The following is a 22140-nucleotide window of genomic DNA, read 5'->3' as shown; positions in this document are numbered from 1 at the left end:
ATAAAGTGGTACTACCTATGAATAAAGGTGCCAGAATCTGACCCAAGGCCTACCTACCTTTAAATAAAAGATGAAGAGGGTTGTGTGCACATGTATATGTGTAGCGAAAGCACCATCTTTAAAACAGTGGGCATTGTTTACTGAAGTAAGCAAAACTAACATTTGAGTAGCATGCTGAATGTATATCTGATTTAACAGATTTATTGATGGGTAAAAGCTTATGTACCAGAATATACAGATCTGGGAATCAGAAAATAAAAGCAATCAACCAAATGAGCTGTGTTAGGTATCCAGATGCCAGAACCTTTTTTATATAATAAAGTGATTAAAGGGTATTTTTTCCCTCTCTTTCCTTTCCCATAAGAAATGGTGATATTATCAGAATCTGAAATTGTACCACTAGATACAAAAAAATTGTCCTTTTCCTTTAGTAAAAAAGGAGTGAAATGGGAGTTATGGTTTTGTACTGTCAGTTAAAGTAATCTCAGTCATTTCTTCACCTGCTGTGAGCTTGTAAAACTGCAGTCACACAGTAAGATGCTTTCCAGATAAATCTGGAAGCCTCTCAAGTATGGGCATTGTACGCATCTCTAAACTGCATTACCCTATGCCACCAAATGCATAGTGTCCGTGATAATGGGCATAGAACTTTGGGTCAGGGTGATTATGCTGCTTTGAAATATTTGTGTATGGTAGTTGGAAGAAAATGGGGCACTAGACAGCATTATTAGAAATATTGCTAAGTGATCACTGTGTTTCATTATGATTGATCACTGTGTTTTCTTTCACTCCACAAGATGAATGTTGTTGTTCGCTGTTTTTAGAGATGGTAATGGGTTGACTTTTATACATTAATAACATCTTGTAAAAGCCTATTTTTGATGTCTTCCATTACTTATTCAGTCTTGAACGTATTTCCTTGGGATGCCCCTGTACTTTTGACCTAGGAAACCTTTTCTTGTTTATAATTGGATATACACTTAAATTGTGCTCAGTTGATGAGAACTACGTTGTATGGGCAAGAATCTGTTTTATTAGATTGTTTATATTAGTAGCACTGTACTTTGAGTAATAAAATGCTGCTGAGTATGCAGCCATTTCCTCAATAAAAACTGCACTTCAGCTTTAATAAAGCTGGATGCCAAGGTATTTTTACAATAACACCCTTTTACAATCAGTAAGTAAGACACTAAAACTAAGGACAGGGAATTGTGCAAATCAGTACACAAAGGTGTTGAAAAGAGGTAAGAAGTGCTGCTCTTGTATAGCATGGAAGTTTTCAAACTATGGACCACCAGCAGTCTATAGAGAGGCATCTGGTAATGTGAAGCTGGCTTCTCCTTGTTTTCAGCTGGTAAATTGCATTAAGAGGAGCTAAAATATATATAAAATATTTTTCTAATATTGTTCTTCCCTGTAAACAATTTCCTTATTGCCATAGGGCTGTTATGCAGTTGTGAATGGAAGCGAAAGGCAATCTGTCTGTTGAAGATTTGAAAAAGTTTGAGAACCCATATTATGGCATGTGTGGGAGAGGCCACTGTAGTGTACAAATATGCCAAATATAGTAGTTAAATAGTGGAACGCTGATAGTACAGAGGTATAATAAGGTGGCCCCTTTTTAAGTTGTAGCCATTCCTTTTGCAAAACAACTTCACTGTAATTGAAATTACAACTTGTATGTTATCATGCCTTGAAATAATTTGGGACTTCCATTTTGCTGTCGTGTAAATGGACTTCCATTGTATCCAGGTTCACTAAGCAGGTTGGACTGTACTTGAAAATGAGACAACTGGGTTGCTATGGTTACCCGGGAATCATGTAACAGTAGATTGCCTTGAAATTTTTTTGCCTGCTTGTAATTTGTTTTTTGGGGTGTTTCTTGACTGTTCTTCAATAGGAGGCCTTGTAAAGTCCTGGGCACCAATACTGGCAACTTCGAAAGCACAACAGCTGTTGTTCCGCATCATAGATAGCTTGCTATTGCCGCTTGCTGTGTTTCAGCAAGACAAAGAGCTGCCTGCCATTATGCTGTCTGCCATTCGGGAAAATCTTCCTCTGTATCTTCAGGTAAATATCTGAGTTGCTCTATCAGCGAGCAAACCACCTTCTGGAACAGCAGTGGAACAAAAATGGCTTTGATCTCATTTAACTCAAGCAGAAGCAGTAGCGTTTTTCCTGTTGGGGCGAGTGGGAGGGAAAAACACCACCCCTCCCCAGTGGGTTCACCACTCCCCGAGGGGTGTGTAGCAGTGATGGAGGATGCATTCCAATATATGCCAGCCTGATCGTTGTGTAGAGAGAAGATTTAGCTGACCTATCACCAACACTGGCTTGTGAAATGAGACAGCAGATCAAATAAGCATAATGGATAAAAGGACACTAGTTGAGATTAGAAAGCAAACATGTATTTGAAAATATACCTTTATTAAATATACTTTAATAACACTCTAGTTTACTAAGGATTAGATATTTTAAATGTTTATTTTTCACTGTTTTTTATGTTTGTGTACTTTCTGAGAAGACCCTGTTGTTATCTCAGTAGTTTGACTGTGGATTTGGTCCAGTCATTTGTTCCAGTATTGGTTGTAGTCTGTTTCCTTCCTCCTTCCCCCCCCCCCACGCACATTCTCATTTACTCTCAAAATGCTGTATGGTTTATTGGAAGTGCAGGAGGTTGTTTAAATTGGGGGTGAAGGAGAGAAAAGACCTATTTTTAAAATAATGAAATGTGCACATTATTTTCTGTAAAACCCTTTTTTATGGTCGCTCAAAATCTAAACTTTGAGCGTAAACTTCTTGCTACTGTCCTTAAAAGCAACCAAGTAATAAAAGGAAGTAATTAAATTCAGAGGTTGTGGTGACATTGTAGACATCCCACAGCTTTCTTCCTTTATCCAAAAGTCATATTGAGATTGATGGCGTGTCATAGTAAAATTAATATCCCTATATAATGACCTAGCAGTATATGACTTAGTTGTTTGCTGGTTCGTGGGAACTTTGAGAAGCTGTCTACGCCTTGTCACCATCTGGAAGCTGATATTACTACACAATGTGGCTGCCTGCTTGCTAAGTGGTATTTCATCCACAGGGTATATTACACTGGTGCTCTGTAGTCTGTGCTGAAAACCAGTAGTCTTCTGGGTGTAGTCTTCAGATCATGATTTTCTATGAAGTCCTAGATGGTTTGGGTCCTGTCTCTCTGGCAGTGCTTAATTTGTGTCAGTGCTGAACCCCGGCACCTCTGGGCTTGATGCATCATGAATGCATCATTATGAATGTAAAAAAATTGCCAGATCCCCGGAACCTCTTTCATTACAAATCAAACAGTACTCCCTGGTTTCGCTCCCTGACACAGTCCTTATTGAGCTCCCCCTGCAGGACACTCACTACGCTGCTGGGTATGGACCTATCTGCTGGATCCGTGTGCTTTTGAGCACCCTGCCTTGAATCTGGTCAGGCTCCAGGCATTGTTTCTGCCCTCTAGCCTCACTCCTTGAGTGCTGACTTTCTGCTGGTACCCTTTTGTGAAAGTGGGACCCCACAATCCACTTGCCCTAGATCGTAAGACCAGTGCTGCCCCCGCCCCCTCCAATCTCCCCAATAGCTTCAGCACACCCTATTCCAGATCTCTACTAGTGGGTACTCTGGTTTAAAGTTTAGCCTTTTCGGAGCACATGACAATGACGCTTTGCAAAGCACACATGGTGTATTCATAGAGAGAGCCTATAGACTTACAGATCCATGCAAAAAACCTGCATTCAAAACCCTTCCCTCCTTTGCCCCCTCACCACTCCAAGATGTCTTTGGCTTTGTAGCCAGTCCCTTCAGAAGTCCCTGGACTTGACTCATCTGACTCAGTCTTCTCTCCCTGGTCATGCATTCTCCTTGCTGACTCCTGCAAGCAAGCTTGAGCTGGTCTGACAGTCAAAAGATACCCTCCGAACCAGAAACCACATCTCTTTGTGTACGCAGCATCTGAGTTTTTAACTGCCAGTCCTAATGTCTGATTTTTTTGTTCTCCTTCCGGGGATTTTCCATTCCTCTGCAGACAATCTGAGGAAAACCAGTTTCCATAGGCTTCAGCCATCCCATTGCTCTAAGGTGCTCTTACTCTTGTGTCTATTCATGCTAATGACTCTCCATTGTTACTGGTCTGGGAGAGATGTGCCACCAGCACTGGTAACAGGTGGATGATTCCAAATACAATGACAGGTTTCAGAGTAGCAGCCGTGTTCATCTATCCTCAAAAAGAACAGGAGTACTTGTGGCATCTTAGAGACTAACACATTTATTTGAGTATAAGCTTTCATGGGCTACAGCCCACTTCATTGGATGCATAGAATGGAACAAGCATTTAAACATTCTTAAAACTACACTACCCACCTGCTGAAGTGAAAAAACAGATTGACAGAGCCAAAGGAGTACCCAGAAGTCACCTACTACAGGACAGGCCCAACAAAGAAAATAACAGAACGGCAGTAGGTGTCACATTCAGCCCCCAACTAAAACCTCTCCAGAGCATCATCAAAGATCTACAACCTATCCTGAAAAATGATCCCTCACTCTCACAGATCTTTGGAGACAGATCAGTCCTCGCTTACAGACAGCCCCCAACCTGAAGCAAATACTCTCCAGCAACCACACAACAAAAACACTAACCCAGGAACCTATCCTTGCAACAAAGTCCAATGCCAACTCTGTCCACATATTTATTCAAGTGACACCATCATAGGACCTAATCACTTTAGCCACGCCATCATGGGCTCTTTCACCTGCACATCTACCAATGTGATATATGCCAGCAATGCCCCTCTGCCATGCACATTGGCCAAACCAGATAGTCTCTACGCAAAAGAATAAATGGACACACATCTGATGTCAGGAATCATAACATTCAAAAACTGGTAGGAGAACACTTCAACCTCTCTGGTCACTCAGTAACAGACTTAAAGGTGGCAATTTTGCAACAGAAAAACTTCAAAAACAGACTCCAAAGAAAAACTGCTGAGCTTGAATTAATATGCAAACTAGATACCATTAACTTGGGTTTGAATAGAGACTGGGAGTGGCTGGGTCATTACACATATTGAATCTATTTCCCCATGTTAAGAATCCTCACACCTTCTTGTCAACTGTCTAAATGGGCCATCTTGATTATCACTACAAAAGTTTTTTTGTCCTGCTGATAATAGCTCATCTTAATTAATTAGCCTCTTACAGTTGGTATGGCGACTTCCACCTTTTCATGTTCTCTGTATGTGTGTGTATATATATCTTCTTATATGTTCCATTCTATGCATCCGATGAAGTGGGCTGTAGCCCACAAAAGCTTCTGCTCAAATAAATTTGTTAGTCTCTAAGGTGCCACAAATACTTCTGTTCTTTTTCCAAATACGTTTCATAAAATCCACCAGAGTTCAGAAGTTTGTATGCAGACAGATTTGCCAAACCATCGCACTCCCCATGTGATACTATTGCAGTTGCAATTGGCAAATTATTCAAGGCAACATGGTCCTGATTTTAAAAAGAAGGGGGCTAGCGACCTGGCTCTCTTCCTAAGGGGTCCTTAACTCTGGAACTTCCCTAACTTATAGTGGCAAAGCCCAGATCTTTTAGGGAATATGGCAGAGCTCCTCTCTCTCTCTCCCTCTCTCTCTCTCCCCCCCTCCTCCTTTTTTTCTTTTGATTTTCTGTGTCATGAGTACTTTGAGGGCTACAGCATGGATAGGTGTGGTTTATTAGTATCTCAGGTAAGTATTATTGTGGGCAGTTCCTTATCATCACTGAGATATGTTCTAACTATGCTAAAACCCCCAGACTGTAGATATGTTTTAAAGAGATGAAAGTAAATATCAGGTATATCTAGGGTGCCCATTGCATATGTCTGAATGCCATGTGCATAAATTAAGAACTCCATTAAGATTGGCCATAGAGTGTTATGTTGGTTTGTCTAATTACATTTACTGCATTTATTTTATTTAATTTTAGTTAGCTGCTTAAATAAATGTGAGCTAATGTTGTTGTTTTAGATATGTGCTTTGGTCTCAATAAAAAGGGATTTGGGGGCAAAAGCTCTCAAGTTTGTGCCAATCGTTCATCAGAGAAGGAGGTATGTTCACACTGATTTATTTCCTGAAACTGTCTGGAAGAAAAGATAGTTACCACTAGGTTTGGGTTCAGAAAACCCTAAGTAACATGTACACATCTCGAGGGGTTCCTGATACCCAGGGTCCATTCTCCACTACATTCAGGATAATTCCTGGAGATTTCTTAGTGTTCCATAATTGATCCAGCCTTCTCAGGCTTGCTGAGGCCCTGGCATCACTTCACAATTTTAAACTGGTACTTTTTCTTGTCTTAAGAGGTGCTGAAGGGAGGTTGTTTCTTCTACCATTGTACAGACTGTTCTTAAGACAGCTGATGACCTAGGAAATGCTGTAGTTAAGAATTTGATAGGATTTGTTGTCGAAGTTGTGTGCAGAGTGGTTAAGTGTCAGACATTAGAAGGTGAGGCACCAAAAAAATGAATGGATGGCCATTTTAAAGTTTTTATGGAATTGTTTTTAATTGTGAGATGAGGCAAGGCATATAACATCCAACATTAGGCATTTTATTCCTTTGGAAACATTGTTGTGATCTGATTTTATGTATTAGTGAATTGCTGAAATTTATTACGGGGAATCTGAAAATTGTTCTGATTGCTGATAAAATGGATTTAGAAAATGATTTGGAGGAGTGTTGGTATACATTTGCCAACAGTAATGAAGATAAGTGTTTGTGCACTAAAGCTATTATTTCCAAATTTAGTGGTATAAATGTCTTACAGAATATGATGTGTGTATGTGGAATGAATATGTATTATATATATAGGGGCCTATAGTGTACTCTGTTCAAATTATCAGTATTATTTCTATTTAAATAAAGAAGTTGTAAGAGCTTGATCCTGAAAGGCACTATGCATGCGCAGCTCCTGTTGTCTTTAATGGAATTGAGCATGCTCAGCATCTCTCAAGGGGCAGGCCTTCAAAGCCCTCATCTGTACTGTAGTGTGAAAGATCTGGACAAGTTCAGTACCGCATTTTTGTGAATTATAGCATGTGTTTAATAGGCACTGTACAACATTAACTGGTGAATAGATTTATTCCATCAGCAGGACTGACATGAAACGTTGTCATTAGACAGCTTGGGGTTTCTGCAGTGAATAGCACCAGCAGTCCCTACTAATAGGTCCTTCTCTCTTCATAGGTGATTGACAGATAGATGGATGAATCAGAAGAAAGAAGCATTTCCTGACAGAAAGAGTCACTGCTGTTAGTGCACACAGGAATCTATTGCCACTCTGCTTAAGTGAGGAGATGATGCTGGCATGCACTTCTCCTCAGGAGACTATTTTTTTTCTTTCTTCAGAAGATGCCTGAAAAACATGGCAAAAGTGGAGAAAAATAAGGCAGCCTTTATCCACATTCTCTGTAATGCCTATCTGTTGTATAAAGAAGGTCTGTGTGTCTGAAATGGCTGAGGTCAAACCTCCAGTCCAAAACGCAGGCAGCTGCAGTCTAGCAATGTAGGTTCGTCCTTTCCTTCACACGAGAGGGCAGGTTCCCAGCTAACTTCTGACAGGATCTACCAAAAGAAGATAGTACCCCTCCTTGTATTTGCTTCCTTGGCCACTGGTGACATGAACATTTCTCCAAGTCACCTTACAGAGCTTTTGCTCAATCCACTTTGCCACTTAGGATATGGAGCTGGCAAAATACCTCAGTGAAGCCAAAGTCTCTGATGCTACTGCATCAACTCTCTATCTTGGCCTCCATGGAGATCTTGCCTTCTCTAAACACTATAAGAGCAAGAAGTACTCTTGGTCACCAAACAAAGAGCCCTATGTTGCACAACAATTCTGACATGCCTTTGTGTGCAAAAAAGAAATCCAAGCTTCTCTCTCAGAAGGTTTGAGGAGGCAGAGGAAATTTATTCAGCATCCTCTTCAGAGTCTGATGACTCTTCTCTGAGGCACTTTAAAGAAGAGGACATGAGCCACCTAATGCGATCAGTGCCCAAGACTTGACTGAGGATTCTGCTACTACAGAGAAGTGTTTTTCCTGATGCTCACAAAAAGAAAGGTGTTTTCGCACTATTTCCAATCTAGAATAAAGGTCCGTGAGACAGAAGACCCGTGCGGGGGAAGTTTATCACCCATGAAGTGCTAAATTTCCTCTGCCAAAAAGCATATAATACCCTCCCCTAAGGAGAAGAATGGTCTGGGGGCCTTTCTAAAAATAGACTCCCATATTACTGGGTGATCTACAAAATCGTATATGTCTTTTGAAGAGGTAGCTTTATCTGATCCATCAGACAGGAAAATGGAAGCATCTTTAGAAAGGTATTTGATTCAGGAATGAAAGGCTTCAGCACAATTCTAAATAAATCTTTTGTCACCAGAGTTTTTTGTTTGGGTGTCAAGATAGATAGCTCTATAAAATAATTAAAGAAAAATGAAAAGTAACTTAAATCGTATTATTTTGGCTACTGATGACCTAGAATCAGGGATGCTACTTCAACTTTGTCAACTTTTTTGTTAAATTTTTAGCCAGTGGAGTATGTGTCTGTATTTCAGAACAATCAATCACTTCTGTCCCAGTTATTCAGTGAAGGCACGCTTTTTGGTATGGTCTTTGTTAGGATGGCTACTTTTAGGAGCAGAATTACCCATTTCCTAAGAATAAGAAAACACACTATCAGCCAAGTGGATTATTTCTGTCTTTTCACCTGGCTCTGAGAATTTGCTTTGTTTCTCTCAAGCTCTAATCCTTTAATAATAATGTTGTTGTTGTTGTTAATAATATTATTTCTTTAACCTGTGGAAAGGAGAAGCTGTAAACAAGTGTATCCTATACTCCCAAGTTATGTGGTGTTCTTCCTGTCCCTCAGCTCAGCTAGATGAATGTCTTTTCTCTCCTGTTTCTAGTGTTGAAGCATTCAGGAGACTTGAGAGTAGTCTTAGATTGCAGGTAGCTGTGCTAGTTTTTGGAATAAAGGAAATTCAATATGGAATCCCTTAAGTCTTATTAACAGCTGTGACACAAGAAGCAATCTTCCATGTACATCTAGTGCACCATCTCATCAGAAGATACAAGATACAAGACCATAATAAATAAGTTTCAATAACAACCTGCATGTATTTCACATAAGACACACTTAAAACATTCTTTCAGTGGTGTCTGGGTTATCCTCAGGCAACATGTGTCTGTCAGACAGGTCCTTAAGCTCCTTGGTTCTTGAGTTTCTGGATTTCTCTCTTCCCTGACAATGGAACCAAAACATCTGTTCTCCAGAAAAATAACTCTCAATTCCAGAAAATGTCAAGAAGCCTCCCAACTTGTTTGATCAACATATTAGTGTGTGAATTCCAAGGAAGTTTCTTTTTCTGGTTTCTGAGTGAACTCTCCATTATGACACTTTGTGACAGGAATAGGGCTTCTTTTTTTCCCCTCTGACTCATCCTTCTTCCTGTCAGTCACCAGTGAAGGGAGGAGGACCTATTGGGATGGACCTACTCTCACAGAAACCTATTATACAGGTAGGGGATTTTTTTTTTCCACAGCTACATGTATACATTAATTTAACTAAAGACATTATTCAGCTCACTCATTGGCCAGACATTTGCTGCCTAGTTTATTCACTGTGTTTTACAATGGATTTTGCTTTTTTGAGTTGGTAATGTTGTAACCAAAAACAATCAGGCTCTACATTGCTACAATTTGTTTTACATATCTCTAATGATTTTTCACCTTACTCTGTAAAATAAACCACCACTAGGAAAGAGGCAGCAAGAAAAGAAGCAATAATTAATTATTGCATAGTCTCTTGACACCACAATCATGAGCTCCTTTAGGGAGCTAACTTTATTCTGATAGTTGCCACTGGAATGACTCTTAATTTCTTTTTTCTGCTTTTAATTTGTGTGTGTGTATTTTACATCCAAAATTAGAGCTAGTCTAATTTTTCTTTGGAAAAGAAATGGCCTTTTTCAAAAATTAAACATTTTCACCAAAAGTTGTTACATTGAAATTTTTCATTTTTTGTATTAAAAAATAATAATCAAGACATCATCTACCATTTTTTTGTCTTAGGTTTTGGTAAATAATATTTCAATAAGTTTTGTTTAAACTCAATTTTAAAAAAATAAGTGAAACTCTTTGAAATAAAAACAACTTTGAAATTTCAACATTTTTCAGTTTTTACTATCTGTGACCAGCTGTCTGCAAAATTTAGAATATAAAATCATATTTGAAGAATATGGTGTGCCAAAAATAACATAGAACAGATTTTGGAAGCTGAAAAATATTAAAACTCATCAAGACTATGGACCAGGTCACTGCTGCTGTGAATTTGGCTCTACACCTATATAAATTTGGGTTGTATACAATATTTTCTTCATTCCCACATATGCCTCTGCTGATGATATAATTTTAGCAGTCAAATTTATAGCTAACTTATTGCCAGGACAATGTGAAATTGATGTGATCCTGGTCAGTTTCAGTCTGCATCTCCTTGAGTTGCTATAAGATACAGGTACACCTTGTATAAAACTGTTATAGAATCAGCATGATCACTTGGGTAGAACAACAGATAAGGAAAAACACCTTTGCAGCCCTATTTCATCAACCTGAATGCCCCCAGTAGGAGAAAATGACCAGTTCCTTCCTTGTGTAGAATGCATCACCAGCTAGGATGGTGTCATTTACACTTGGTTGCTGTAGAAGCATTATGGGAAGATGTGACAGCGCAGTCCTTGTTATAATCCTATCCTGAAGGATTGTCTCACAAGGAAAATCAAAATTGTAGGAAAACAGAACTTTGGCTATCCTGCAGCAAATATAAACTCACCATTACAGCAGTGACCAGAGGCCTCTCTCAGGATTGGTATTCTATTGATGTTTCCTTCTCTCCACTGTTGGTTTTCACTTCTAAGGACTTGTCCAGATTAGGGGTACCTGAACCAGTGTAATTAAATCATTGTAGGTACACCAAAAGATAGCCTGTACCAGTGCAAAGCGGAAAGGTGTGATGTATCCAGGATAAGTTGCACTGAAGCAAGTGTTGCGTTAAACTGGTGCAACCCCCCTACCCAAAAATCCAGTATAGCTGGGTGTCTAACTCAAACAAACTTGTTTCATGTCATGCCCCAGCACTCTCCTATCAGATCTTTATTCTAATAAGTACTTTTTCTATTATGTCATTAATAGGAACAATATTTAACTTGGATTGGTGCCTTTCATACTCCAGTATCACAATGTGCTTTACAAAACAATGAGATTCCGTAGTTATGAAGTGAACGTGTGAGCCACAGTTACCATTCTGCATGCAGGAATAGCTCACACACAGCTTTAGGCCTCAGAAGCTGTTACAGTTAGAAGGGGGATGTTGGATGCTTGTTTATATTTATACTTGTTCAATTTTTTTACTTTCCACAGGGCTTGTCCTTTATATGCTGTCAGTCCCAAACTCAAGGTGCCTATTTGAACCAACTTCTAGGAAGCGTTATTCAGCAGTATTTTGGGCGCTTTCTCCCTCCTTCACCATCTTCTCCAGGAATTGGACAGCATCCCATGCTGCTGGCATTGTGCAATTCTATTACCATCCCACAGACCTTACATCTGCGAAAGACCACTGCACATGTCATAAAGTAAGGCCTGGAGAAGGAGAAAACCAGTTTGTAGACACCTAGACTTGACTTCTTCCCAAATAATCCATGGGGGGGACAAGGGTACTATTTATTATTATTATTGTTTATATTGGAGTAGTGCATACAGCCTTCAGTCTGGATCTGGGCCCCATGTGCTGCGTGTTGTACAAACACATAAGAGACAGTCCCTGCTGCAAAGAGCTTTTAATCTAAATTAAGTCAAGATGCAATAGTTGGCTGTAGCAAACATCAGAGGGTGGTTGATGGTGGGGGGAATGAGGATAACTGTAATGAGAACACAGATTATACAGATCAGCTAAGAGCATACTTTTCAGGTGGCATGTCTTTTTTTTTTAAGATGAATGAATGTCTACGGGATTTACATTTTTAGTGACTTCTGTGTGAAAAGAGTTCTCGTGTCAAATACTTTATTATATTGGTTTATTTCAGTTTTCTTTTAAATGAGGTTGAAGTGGGGAAAAAGATAAAGCAGTGCAAATATTTTTATTTTTGGTCTATTACTTCCTGAATGTGCAGGCTGGAAAACAGCAGGGAGAATAGAGACTCTGAAATGACCCTCGGTTCAGGACTCCGTTGAATAGTTCATCAGAGATCCTGGTCCTTGTGGACTGGGAGCAGACACGATAAAGAACAGAAGAGAAGACAAATGTCCTGCACTGGGGCCATTATTCATTTTAAATTTACCCTTAGCCTCTGGACACATGTGCAGCAGCTTGAATTTAACAATTAAAACACCACAAAACTATTTTAAAGTACTCTTCCCCAAACACCAAATAAACTTACTGCCTACGTCCCTCAATCAAATCCTTGAGAAACTAGATACTGTACTGTAACCTCTAATAATGTGACAGATAATATCAGAGGTAGTCTGGCTCATTGATGGGGCACTGGACTGGGAGGCAGAAGATCAGGGTCTATTTAGAGCACTGCTGTTGACTCTGACTGTGGGCAAATCACTTTACCACTCAGTGCCTCAGTTACTTAATAGGTAATGTTGGCATAATATTTCCACCCACCTCTGTAAAGTGCTTTGAGATCTACCCATGGAAAGCACTTTATAAGTGTTTAGTGAAGGTGGTGGTGGTATCATCTATTATTATACATGGGTCTACTAGCATTGTCTGTTATTAAGGTTGCTTGACACTTCCCATTATAAGACCCTGTTTTCAGTTGCTTGTAAATTTGCCAAATTTTAACTGTTTGGTCTGAAATTTTACATGTTGGGTTTTTGCTGCAGACTGAATATATCTGGAAAATTTCAGACAAACCCGAGAATGAGGCTAGGGAAAAATACATTGGCTTGCCCATTTTAAAAAATTCTGGTGACCTTTTCTTTGAGATGCTCTAATGCCTCTATACTTTGGAGCAGGGACTTGAACTTTGGCACTAGGGTGGCTTTTTTGTCAGGAACAATCCCCCCAAATTTGGCTAAATTATAAGCCATTGGAAAATCACAGTTCACACATGCTCAGTAGAAACTTGCTAGAGCTTCACAGCTAAATTCCCCAAAGATTCCATCCATCCTGGGGCTGAGAGAATGACTTTTCTTGCGATTGCTGCTCGGGGCTACTTATGGACACTGGAACTTGAAACAGAGATCCTGTCTCTCTTGTGTTCTCAGTACCTTCCCACTGGCTCAGACAGCATGAAGGAAAAAGCTGGTTGATTCTAAAGCAGAGAGGACAAGAGCCAGACTGGGAGGCATAGGGAATAGATTGAAACAAGGAACCTTGGTGGCAGAGAGGAAAAGAAGGATGGTAGGAGAGGGGAAACTGGAATAATGCGGTTGGGGTATGAAAGACTGGAGCTTGCTGGACAAAGAAACTGGGAGGCAGGTAGGGGAGATGGGGACTGGGAGCCAGTGGGTTGAGGGATTGAGATCAGATGAAGACCCAGGGAACGTCTGGGACTGGTTGGGCAAGGAGCCAGGGAGAATGGAGACTGGGAGTAGAGTGGGATGGGAAACAGTTTTCCAGGCCTATTAACATTTTTGAGATTTCAAAATTTTTCCTGTTCCAAAACGGGGAGATCTCAATTTTTTATTTTTGGTGAAAAAACAGAGAAAGACCCCCACCATCCACCCCAGAATGCCCAATAGCCTGGTGGTTAGGGCACTTACCTGGGATGTGGGAGAACCAAGTGTAAGTCCAAGTTCTGAATCAGGCAGAGCAGTTACATGAAGCTGGGTCTCCTGCATTCCTGAGTTCTCTAACCATTGGGCTATTGGTTATTCTGTGGTGGAACGTCTGTTTCTGGTTTTGACCAGAAATTCCATCCTCCACCTGAGAAACATTCCCAATAAACGTTTTGTCAAAATTGATAGGTTCCCGCTAAAAGTTCCGGTTTCAAGGAATCAGCATTTCGTGATGTAATCCATTTCATTGAAAAATTCCTGACCAGCTCTCACTTGAGATAAGGCAGGGAAGAGCTGGGGCAAGGTAGACTAAGGGCTTGTCTACATATAAACCATTTCAGCAGACACTGCCTCTACTGACAGGAGGGTTTCTCCCATCAGCGCAGTTACTCCACCTCCCCAAGATGCGGCAGCTAAGTCAAGGGAAGAATTCTAGTGCTGTCTATACTGGCAGTTATGTTGATATAGCTGCATCTCTCAGGTGTAGATTTTTTGTACCCCTGAGAGACGTGGCTATATCAATTTAAGTTTCTAATGTAGACCAGGCCTTATTCTTCATGGGCAATATTTATTTTTTTTTTTTTAACCTAGTGCTAGATATCTGGAAAGTTATTTTGCATGCTCCATAAGGGATTGTACTACCTGATGAGTAAATACAATGTTATGTTATTGTACTACATATATTTTCTCTTGAGCTCATAAAATCCAAGGGTTGTCTTTATATTTCAATAAACTCATTCCTAATTTCTGACTAACTATGGCTCAGATTCTTGCATCCTCTTGGTGAAAAACAACAACTGAAGTCATCAAGTTGGAATACTTAAAATGTGCTTGATGTCAAAATTCATTTCTGCCCTACGGTGTCAGTTACCGTTCGTCTTTGTGACCAGTTTTATATTTGAGCCTGCTGTATTTATTCTGGCTGAGCAGAGGTGGAGGTTGTCTGTCCCTTTACAATATAACGTTGGCAAAGATGAAGTAGTATCCAGTTAGTGTTAATTATAGTTATATATTAGTGTTAATATAATTTCAAACCATATGGACTGTGAATAGTTAAAGTTCTTAGGGTTTTAGTCAACCGGAAAGCATGTAAGAAATAAAATAATTGACTAAGAGTTCTTAAAATATTTTGGAGGCCTATTTTCAAGGTCATGCTATTTCGGATATTTTGTCCTTGGAAATCTGGTGGATGTTTCCTGGAAACAAAGGAAAAAGTCAACTTACACAGTGGGAGTTCTGTATGTTTGTTTAAGGAGAGCAGATAATTGGAGTGGAGATCTCAAATAGGGATCTGAGAAGGAGAAGTTTGCCCACAGAGCATAAATGCAAAAGGTCAAATATGGTGTGGCTTTGAAAAGAGCTTATGCATTTAAGGATATGTCCTTGAGTATCATTGCTTATAAGGAGCCATTTACATGTGTATAATTGGGTTTTGCGCAATCAAAAGTTGTCTCCTTTTTTTTTGTGGATTCAGCTTTTATTAGACATATTTGAGCATTTGACCATAATTGTGATAGCTGCCATTTCTGGGTTAGCACAACAATAGGTGAGTTGTAAGCCCCTACTTGGTGGTGCTCTGCTGAATTGTGAGTAGGGTGACCAGATAGCAAGTGTGAAAAATTGGGATGGGGTGTGGGGTAATAGGCACCTATATAAGACAAAACCCTGAATATCGGGACTGTCCCTTTAAAATTTGGACATCTGGTCACCCTAATTGTGAATCATTTCTAAGGGTATGTCTATACTACCTGCCGGATCGGTGGACAGCAGTCGATCCAGCGGGGGTTGATTTATCGTGTCTAATCTAGACGTGATAAATCGATCCCCGAGTACTCTCCCGTTGACTCCTGTACTCCACCGCCACAAGAGGTGTAGGCAGAGTTGACGGGGGAGCAGCAGCAGTCGACTCACCGTAGTGAAGACACTGTGGTGAGTAGATCTAAGTACGTCGACTTCAGCTACGTGAATAACGTAGCTGAAGTTGCGTAACTTAGATCGATCCCCCCTGCAGTGCAGACCAGGGCTACGACTAAGACAAAGAGAAGCCATTACTTGATCCTACATAATGAGAGAAATCTACTTAATGGCCCTCTTGAAGAAATACGGCAATACTCTATTTAAAGGATGTAATATTTTATTTGTTGTACCATTGCTTAATGAAAAAAATAAGTTATGGACTGAGCTTTATTTTGTTCCAGGGAAAATTACCTCCAGTTCAAAGGTAACTCCCCTCCTCCTCGCCTGGCCTCAGTTCTGGCTTTCATCCTTCAAGTATTTCAAAGAACCAAGAGCACTGAAGTATGTGACATTGTGTTGCTTCTCCCTGCTGTTTTGAAATGCATGGTATTAGTTAATGAAACACAAGGTGAGATGCTTGTTAACTTTAAATATACACTTGTACATGTGTGATATTTTATACGTACTGAGCACTTTTCATCCAAGTAGATAGGTTTATTACACTGCAGAGAGTGGTTGAGGCACAGTGGCAGGATGATATGGGGAAATGTGCATTCCTATTGCCTGTTCTTTACCTGATCTGAGACTTCTCCCTCCAAGATATCTGAGGCAAAGGCTGAAGTAGTGCACTGATTTGCAAAGACATCACAATATTGAGAATAATTATGAACATTAACTTGGTACAGTTCTGAGTTTGATTGTGATTGCACAACCCACCAATAAAAATAAAGAACTCAAGTCATCCTCCCACTGTGTGGGTAGTCGACATAGGGGTGCGATTTCCACTTCCCTCTGCCAGTGGAAGCTTTCACCTCTGCCTTTTCCTAGGGTTCTGTCTACTCATCTTTTAACTGTGACCCACAGAAGTTTCAAGGGCAGAATATGTTCGAGATGCACTTGAATCTGTGTATCCTCCAACAGCCACATATGTCCCAGCCAGTACCATCCACTTTGCAGCTGCGTTAGCCCCCTTCTTGAAGCATGAGCTGGCTAAGACTTTTACTGCCATGACCCTCTGTAGGCTGACTTTCTGCCAAGACCAGGAACCCAACATAACCCAGGGTTGAATACAGCTCCAAATTTATAAAAGAAGGAAATTATCATTGCAAATGAGTATTATTCCAAATAAATTGGGGTGGAAGGAAGGATAAATATATTCCATACTTTAAAAAAAGAGAGAAAGAAAACAGTAGTACTGTTGGTGATAGTTCCTGTTCTTAATTTTGAGCAGGCTAGAATGGCCTGACTGCTTCCTTCTCATTCAGAGTGGGAATGATCTAAAGAATACAAACAAAACCCAAACTGAAATATATACCTCCATTTCCATGGAGCGTGTACGTCTTTAGGGGATAATGCTTAAAATCTAAATTTTCCCCTTTTTAAAAAGATGGTGCTTAAAATCTATGTATTTCAATCCTGACAGTGGGGCGGTAAGAGTTCTATTGCAGGGGGTCTCAACCACGGGCCACGAGCTGGTTTCAGGGGATCTGCCAAACATGGCTGGTGTTAAGACTCACTAGGGCCAGGGCAGAAAGCTGAAGCCCCACCAGGCAGGACTGAGCTCCAGCACCTAGGGCTGAAGCCTGAGCAACTTAGTTTCACGGTGCCCCTTGTGGCGTGGGCCCCCGGGCAACTGCCCTGCTTCCGACCCCTTAATGCTTTTATACAGAGAAAAAACGTTGTGATGGTACAGGTGGGCCATGGAGTTTTTATAGCATGTTGGAGGGGCCTCAGAAAGGAAAAGGTGGAGAAACCCCTTTTCTACTGAATAAGTCTATGATTCATTCTGTTCTTTGTAGCCAACCTAACCTGTGAATCTTGTGATTTTTCTTAAACAGTTAAAAAACTATCTAGTGAGATTCTGCAGTACATGGTAGAAGACTGCCAAGCAGGGTCGGGAGGAGAACCTGCCACCCAACTGACTTCTGTGTTTAGGTAACCAGAAAATATGCCAACTGGCAGTGCAGCTATTGCAAAGCATTTGACAGCAAACATGTTTTTTTACATAACTAATTATCCCTAACCTAATGCACTGTTACTTGTTTATGATACTTAAATTATTGCATTCTTGGCAGTGATTTAAAATACTGGTTGGCTAAAAAGTGAAAGAAAAAAATAAAAATTTTCCTGTGGATTCCATATTGTTTTGAAAGACAAACAACAGAGGGATGTATTGCAACCATAATGGGAGAAACTCCTTGTGCAAATGGTGAAGCATGATGTCAGAAGCCAAATTGCCGAAATTGAAAGGCACATCTGACTGTTTTTTTGCTTTTACATTTTTTATTACTGAAATTCCCAATTTGTTACATGAAGATTTTTCACTGTGAAAATTGAGCTTTTTACAAAACTTGACAGGATTGTATTGCCTATGAATCCCATTCCCCATGTACATACAGTGAACAAACTGCATGAGCCCAGTGCCCAAAGAAATTTTGCAAACATAGACCCTGATCCTGTATTGTGTAGTGTGCAGGCCAACAGCTGTGTGGACAGCCCCATTGAAATCAGTAGGACTCTTTGCCGGAACACCAGTCTGCCCACATGCTAAAAAATTCAACCTTTTCAGGGGGCATTTTATGTCCAATTTTGCATACCCTCACCTCACCACTTTGTCTATTATATATAATTAAGCTCTCATCCTGCAAGCTCCTCCATGCAAGGAGACCCTGCTTCAGGGCAGAGTGCCCTGGTCGAAGAGGTCAGCCCACATGGAGCAGCTGGCAGGATCTCAGGGCTTCAAGTTTCACTGGTAAAAATTTGTAGGTGTACATGTTGATCCTGTAGCATTAGCCTTTGAAAATGCAGCCCCTAAAGTCTTTTGTATAAAATGAAAACTTCCATGCATTCAAGATGGTTCTGCTGATCAGACTCTTTTGGTGGTTGTTCCTTTGCACATTCTCTATATCTAGTTTTGACCTTGCATTAAGTGCCCCTGTTTCTCCTTCAGGCAGTTTATCCAGGACTATACCACAGTATATGATCATCAGATTTACAGCATCCTGGAAGTAGTGGCAGTCTTGGATCAGCACCTCGTTATCAGTCTGATTCCAACAATCACACAGTCCCTGAAGGATTCAGAGCACAAACAAGGGCTAGGCAGAAACATTGCACAAAGGTACACTTTGTATTATTATTGCTTTTTGTCAGTGAACAACAGAGGTGTATTCTTGTGACGGATGGCAACTTTTAGACTGCAGCATAGATTTCATGTAACTGATGTGTAAGTATATTCAGCCAGAAATTTAACTTTTTTTAGAACTTTAGCACATACAGATGACTTAGAATTGTGAAATGCTTTCTCAGATGTTTTGACACCAGGCTTGCAAAAACACAGGAATTTAATGCAGAGCCTGCTGGCTTCCATATAAATAAATAATGGTTATTTATATTACATTAGCACTTAGGAGCACACTCATGGACCAGGACCTCTTTATGCTACATGCGATACAAACACAAAATAGGAAGTCAGTCCCTGCTCCAAGGAGCTTACAATCTATTTAGTTCCTTAGTTTGATTGTGCTATAAGTCCCTATTTTTAAGGCTTAATACTGCAATTTTAGTGTAAATATCTGATTCAGGCTTGGCATAAGAAATATCCATGGATTAATTTTAAGGTTTTTTATACAGAGTTTAAAACAAAAAAATAAAATCAAAGCTGGTGATTTCAGATCCTTCAAAAAATCCTCTGAGTCATTTTAATTTTACATAATATAAACTGAAAATACTAAAATTAAAACAAAAAGATGATACCAAAATATACTTTATAATGAACCAGAAATTCACTGGTAATGTATGATTTCCCAGTGGAGCATGAGAGAAAGGGTCAGGAAATCAGGCTTGTAGAGTGGATACAGTCATGCAGGATACATATATTAAGGAAGATGCTCACTTAGAGGATTCTAAATGGGGAGGAACGATTCCATCTTATCATGCATAAAAGTATAATTTGTCTCACTTTTATAAGTCAAGAAAATAGAATGCATGCTGTGGTCCTAAGCACTAGTAAGAGATTGGTATTCAGGTTTTTTGTTTTTCCCACTAAAGTAAGAATAACATAATGGGGTAGCAGTACTTTTCTGTAATAAGGTAATGTGTTCCTTTTCATTCCCTTGATACTGAAGGGAGAAGGATGGAGGAAAAATACGAAATGTACTTAATGTCAGTTTTTTTAATTGAGTAATATGCACATTAAACGTGTAATGTTTGGTCCAACATGAGTACAGTGTGTAACCATGTAGAATATTAACTCTCTTAGGTTGCAATTATTCTCACATTTATTGCTTTTGGATCTAGCTAAGGATCAAATATGTAAATTGATGTTTCCTGTTCAGCTGGCATATGACTGTGTAATAATCCACACCCCTGAGTGGTGTAAGTTATACTGACCTAAGCGCAGTTGTGGACAACGCTATGTCGGTGGGAGAAGCCTGGGAGAGCTTCTCCCGCCAACATAGTTACCACCTCTCGTGGAGGCAGGAGTTATTAAGCTGACAGGAGAACATCTCCACCACAAGCGTTACAGTGACACAGCTGCAAGTGCTGTAGTGTAGATGGAGTTTTAGGCTCTAGAAGTGCTTAAAGTTATGTTGTTGCTTAAGTTCCTTGCTGAGGGGGACCAGGGCTACTGAAAGGGTGAATGAATCTAGGCTCCTTTGCAAGTTTTGCCATTGATTTCAGTGGGGTCTGGATTTTACCCACAATGTGTGAAGTTAAATAAGTGTGTAACTCTGCAGGACTGGGGCTATAAATATTATATTCCTTTTGTATTTTATATAGTCATACAAACGCCAACCCATAATATATGTAAAGTGAATAAGCATATTTTTCAATCATTGACCATGGTACAAGTTTCATTTTCAGCAGACAGTACAAATGAAAGGAGTTAAATGTAAAATAAAACATGGCATGATTTTTATTAAGTTTCTCTCCTTTTATAGCCCGCCACAAAAAAATAGTCGCTTCTATTTTAAATAAGTACATGCTGTGTTAGACTGCTATTCCGCTAGTCATAGGAGGGTTTTCAAATTCCCTGAATGTTTCCTTTTGATCATGTAGTCTGTAGACACTTTTATATAACATTTTTTTATACTGTCAATAAAGCAAAGCTCATCCATTTGCTAACAGAGCGTAAAAAGACAGTTTGTTTGAACTTCCCCAAGAATATACTAGGTGATTACCAAACAGTCAAGTTTTCTTTAGTAATAACCTCATAATACATACTCTAAGATCTGGTGTTAATGTTTTCCACGATGTTTTCTCTATAAATGTGTAAAAACTTTATTTATAAACTGCTTCCCTGTCCACCCCTTTAAGGTGATCCATGAATAAGGCTCTGATTTTGTCATAGATATTTTTAGTAAAAGTCGGGGACAGGTCACGGGCAAGAAACAAAAAATCACGGAAGCCGTGACGTGTCCCTGATTTTTACTAAGAACATTCCTGACAAACTGGGGAGGGAGGAGGGTCCAGCACCCTGCCCCTGGGTGCTGCAGGGTCTCCCTGCCTGCAGCTGCTGAGCAGCTCCAGGATCCCTCTGCCTGTGGCCAGGGTGGGGGGCGGAAACTGGCTGCTCATGGTGGCTGAGCAGCTGCAGGGAGGCCCCTGCCACCGCTGGCAGCTGGGGAGTTCAGGGTCCCCGCTGGCACCGGCGGCCACCCCCCGGAAGCTGGGCTGCTGCAGGAGTCCCCTACTGCTGGCTTCAGCAGATGTTATGAGCATGCTTAGTTCATGTGAGCAGGCTCAGTACCCTCTAAGTAGCACATTCAGTCAGATAGCAGTTTTTTACCCTACAGGGTGGGTGGTCAGCTGAGGGGGCCCCCAATGTCACAGAGGTCACTGGAAGTCACGGATAATAATCGTAGCCTTATCCATGAACAATGAAAATACAGTCATCCTAGTAAAAAGCTCTCTTTCTCAAATCTAGATCCTCTAAGCATAAATATCTATGTACATAATTACGTATTATTCTATGTATGCTTACATTTGTTGAAGTTCAGATCCCATGTAAATCAGAAACAAAGCCAAGAAATTCCACTGGTAATGACACTATGAAATGTTCGGTTGCATATATTTGCTGTGATTTTCATGTTAAACCGTATTTGTAGAATTGAAATGATTGAGAAGGATATTTTGTGAAGAAAAATATAGAAATCTGTTCTTTACATAAAGGTCTTAGTGGATAATAAACTAATGATATGGTGATATCTTTAACCTTCTTTCTAAGCCCATTCTAGCAGCCTGTCATAGTGTGCCATTTTGGAACCACCACTCCATGAACTACATATCCAATATACTAGACAAAAATTAAATATGTGGTAACATAGTGAGCTCTCTACAT

At 40.0% G+C, this 22140-nt stretch overlaps 2 protein-coding genes across 7 annotated transcripts in view; one reads left to right on the top strand and one right to left on the bottom strand.

Annotated features, from left to right (window-relative positions):
* The window catches only part of KLHL32 (kelch like family member 32), a 247313-nt gene that overhangs the window by 12350 nt on the left and 212823 nt on the right, over positions 1–22140 (bottom strand). For 3 of the 5 annotated variants that reach the window (XR_012158001.1, XR_012158002.1, XR_012158003.1), the window contains one exon: positions 15972–16170. The exons of the other annotated variants lie outside the window; for them this stretch is intronic. The gene's annotated coding sequence lies outside the window, so the exon portion shown is untranslated. Of the gene's footprint in view, positions 1–15971; positions 16171–22140 lie in introns of those variants that run through there. 5 annotated transcript variants of the gene reach the window in all.
* The window catches only part of MMS22L (MMS22 like, DNA repair protein), a 151157-nt gene that overhangs the window by 126432 nt on the left and 2585 nt on the right, over positions 1–22140 (top strand). Inside the window, exons 20-24 of one of the 2 annotated variants that reach the window (XM_073336800.1) lie at positions 1901–2070; positions 11478–11689; positions 16043–16209; positions 17639–17735; positions 18751–18918. In XM_073336800.1, coding sequence (XP_073192901.1) covers positions 1901–2070; positions 11478–11689; positions 16043–16209; positions 17639–17735; positions 18751–18918 — 814 coding nt within the window. Of the gene's footprint in view, positions 1–1900; positions 2071–11477; positions 11690–16042; positions 16210–17638; positions 17736–18750; positions 18919–22140 lie in introns of those variants that run through there. The other variant, XM_073336801.1, reaches the window with a different exon arrangement.

The sequence above is a fragment of the Lepidochelys kempii genome, chromosome 3, assembly GCF_965140265.1.
Source record: "Lepidochelys kempii isolate rLepKem1 chromosome 3, rLepKem1.hap2, whole genome shotgun sequence".
In the NCBI taxonomy this organism is placed as follows: Eukaryota; Metazoa; Chordata; order Testudines; family Cheloniidae; genus Lepidochelys; species Lepidochelys kempii.
This window is presented reverse-complemented; position numbering and strand designations above follow the sequence as displayed.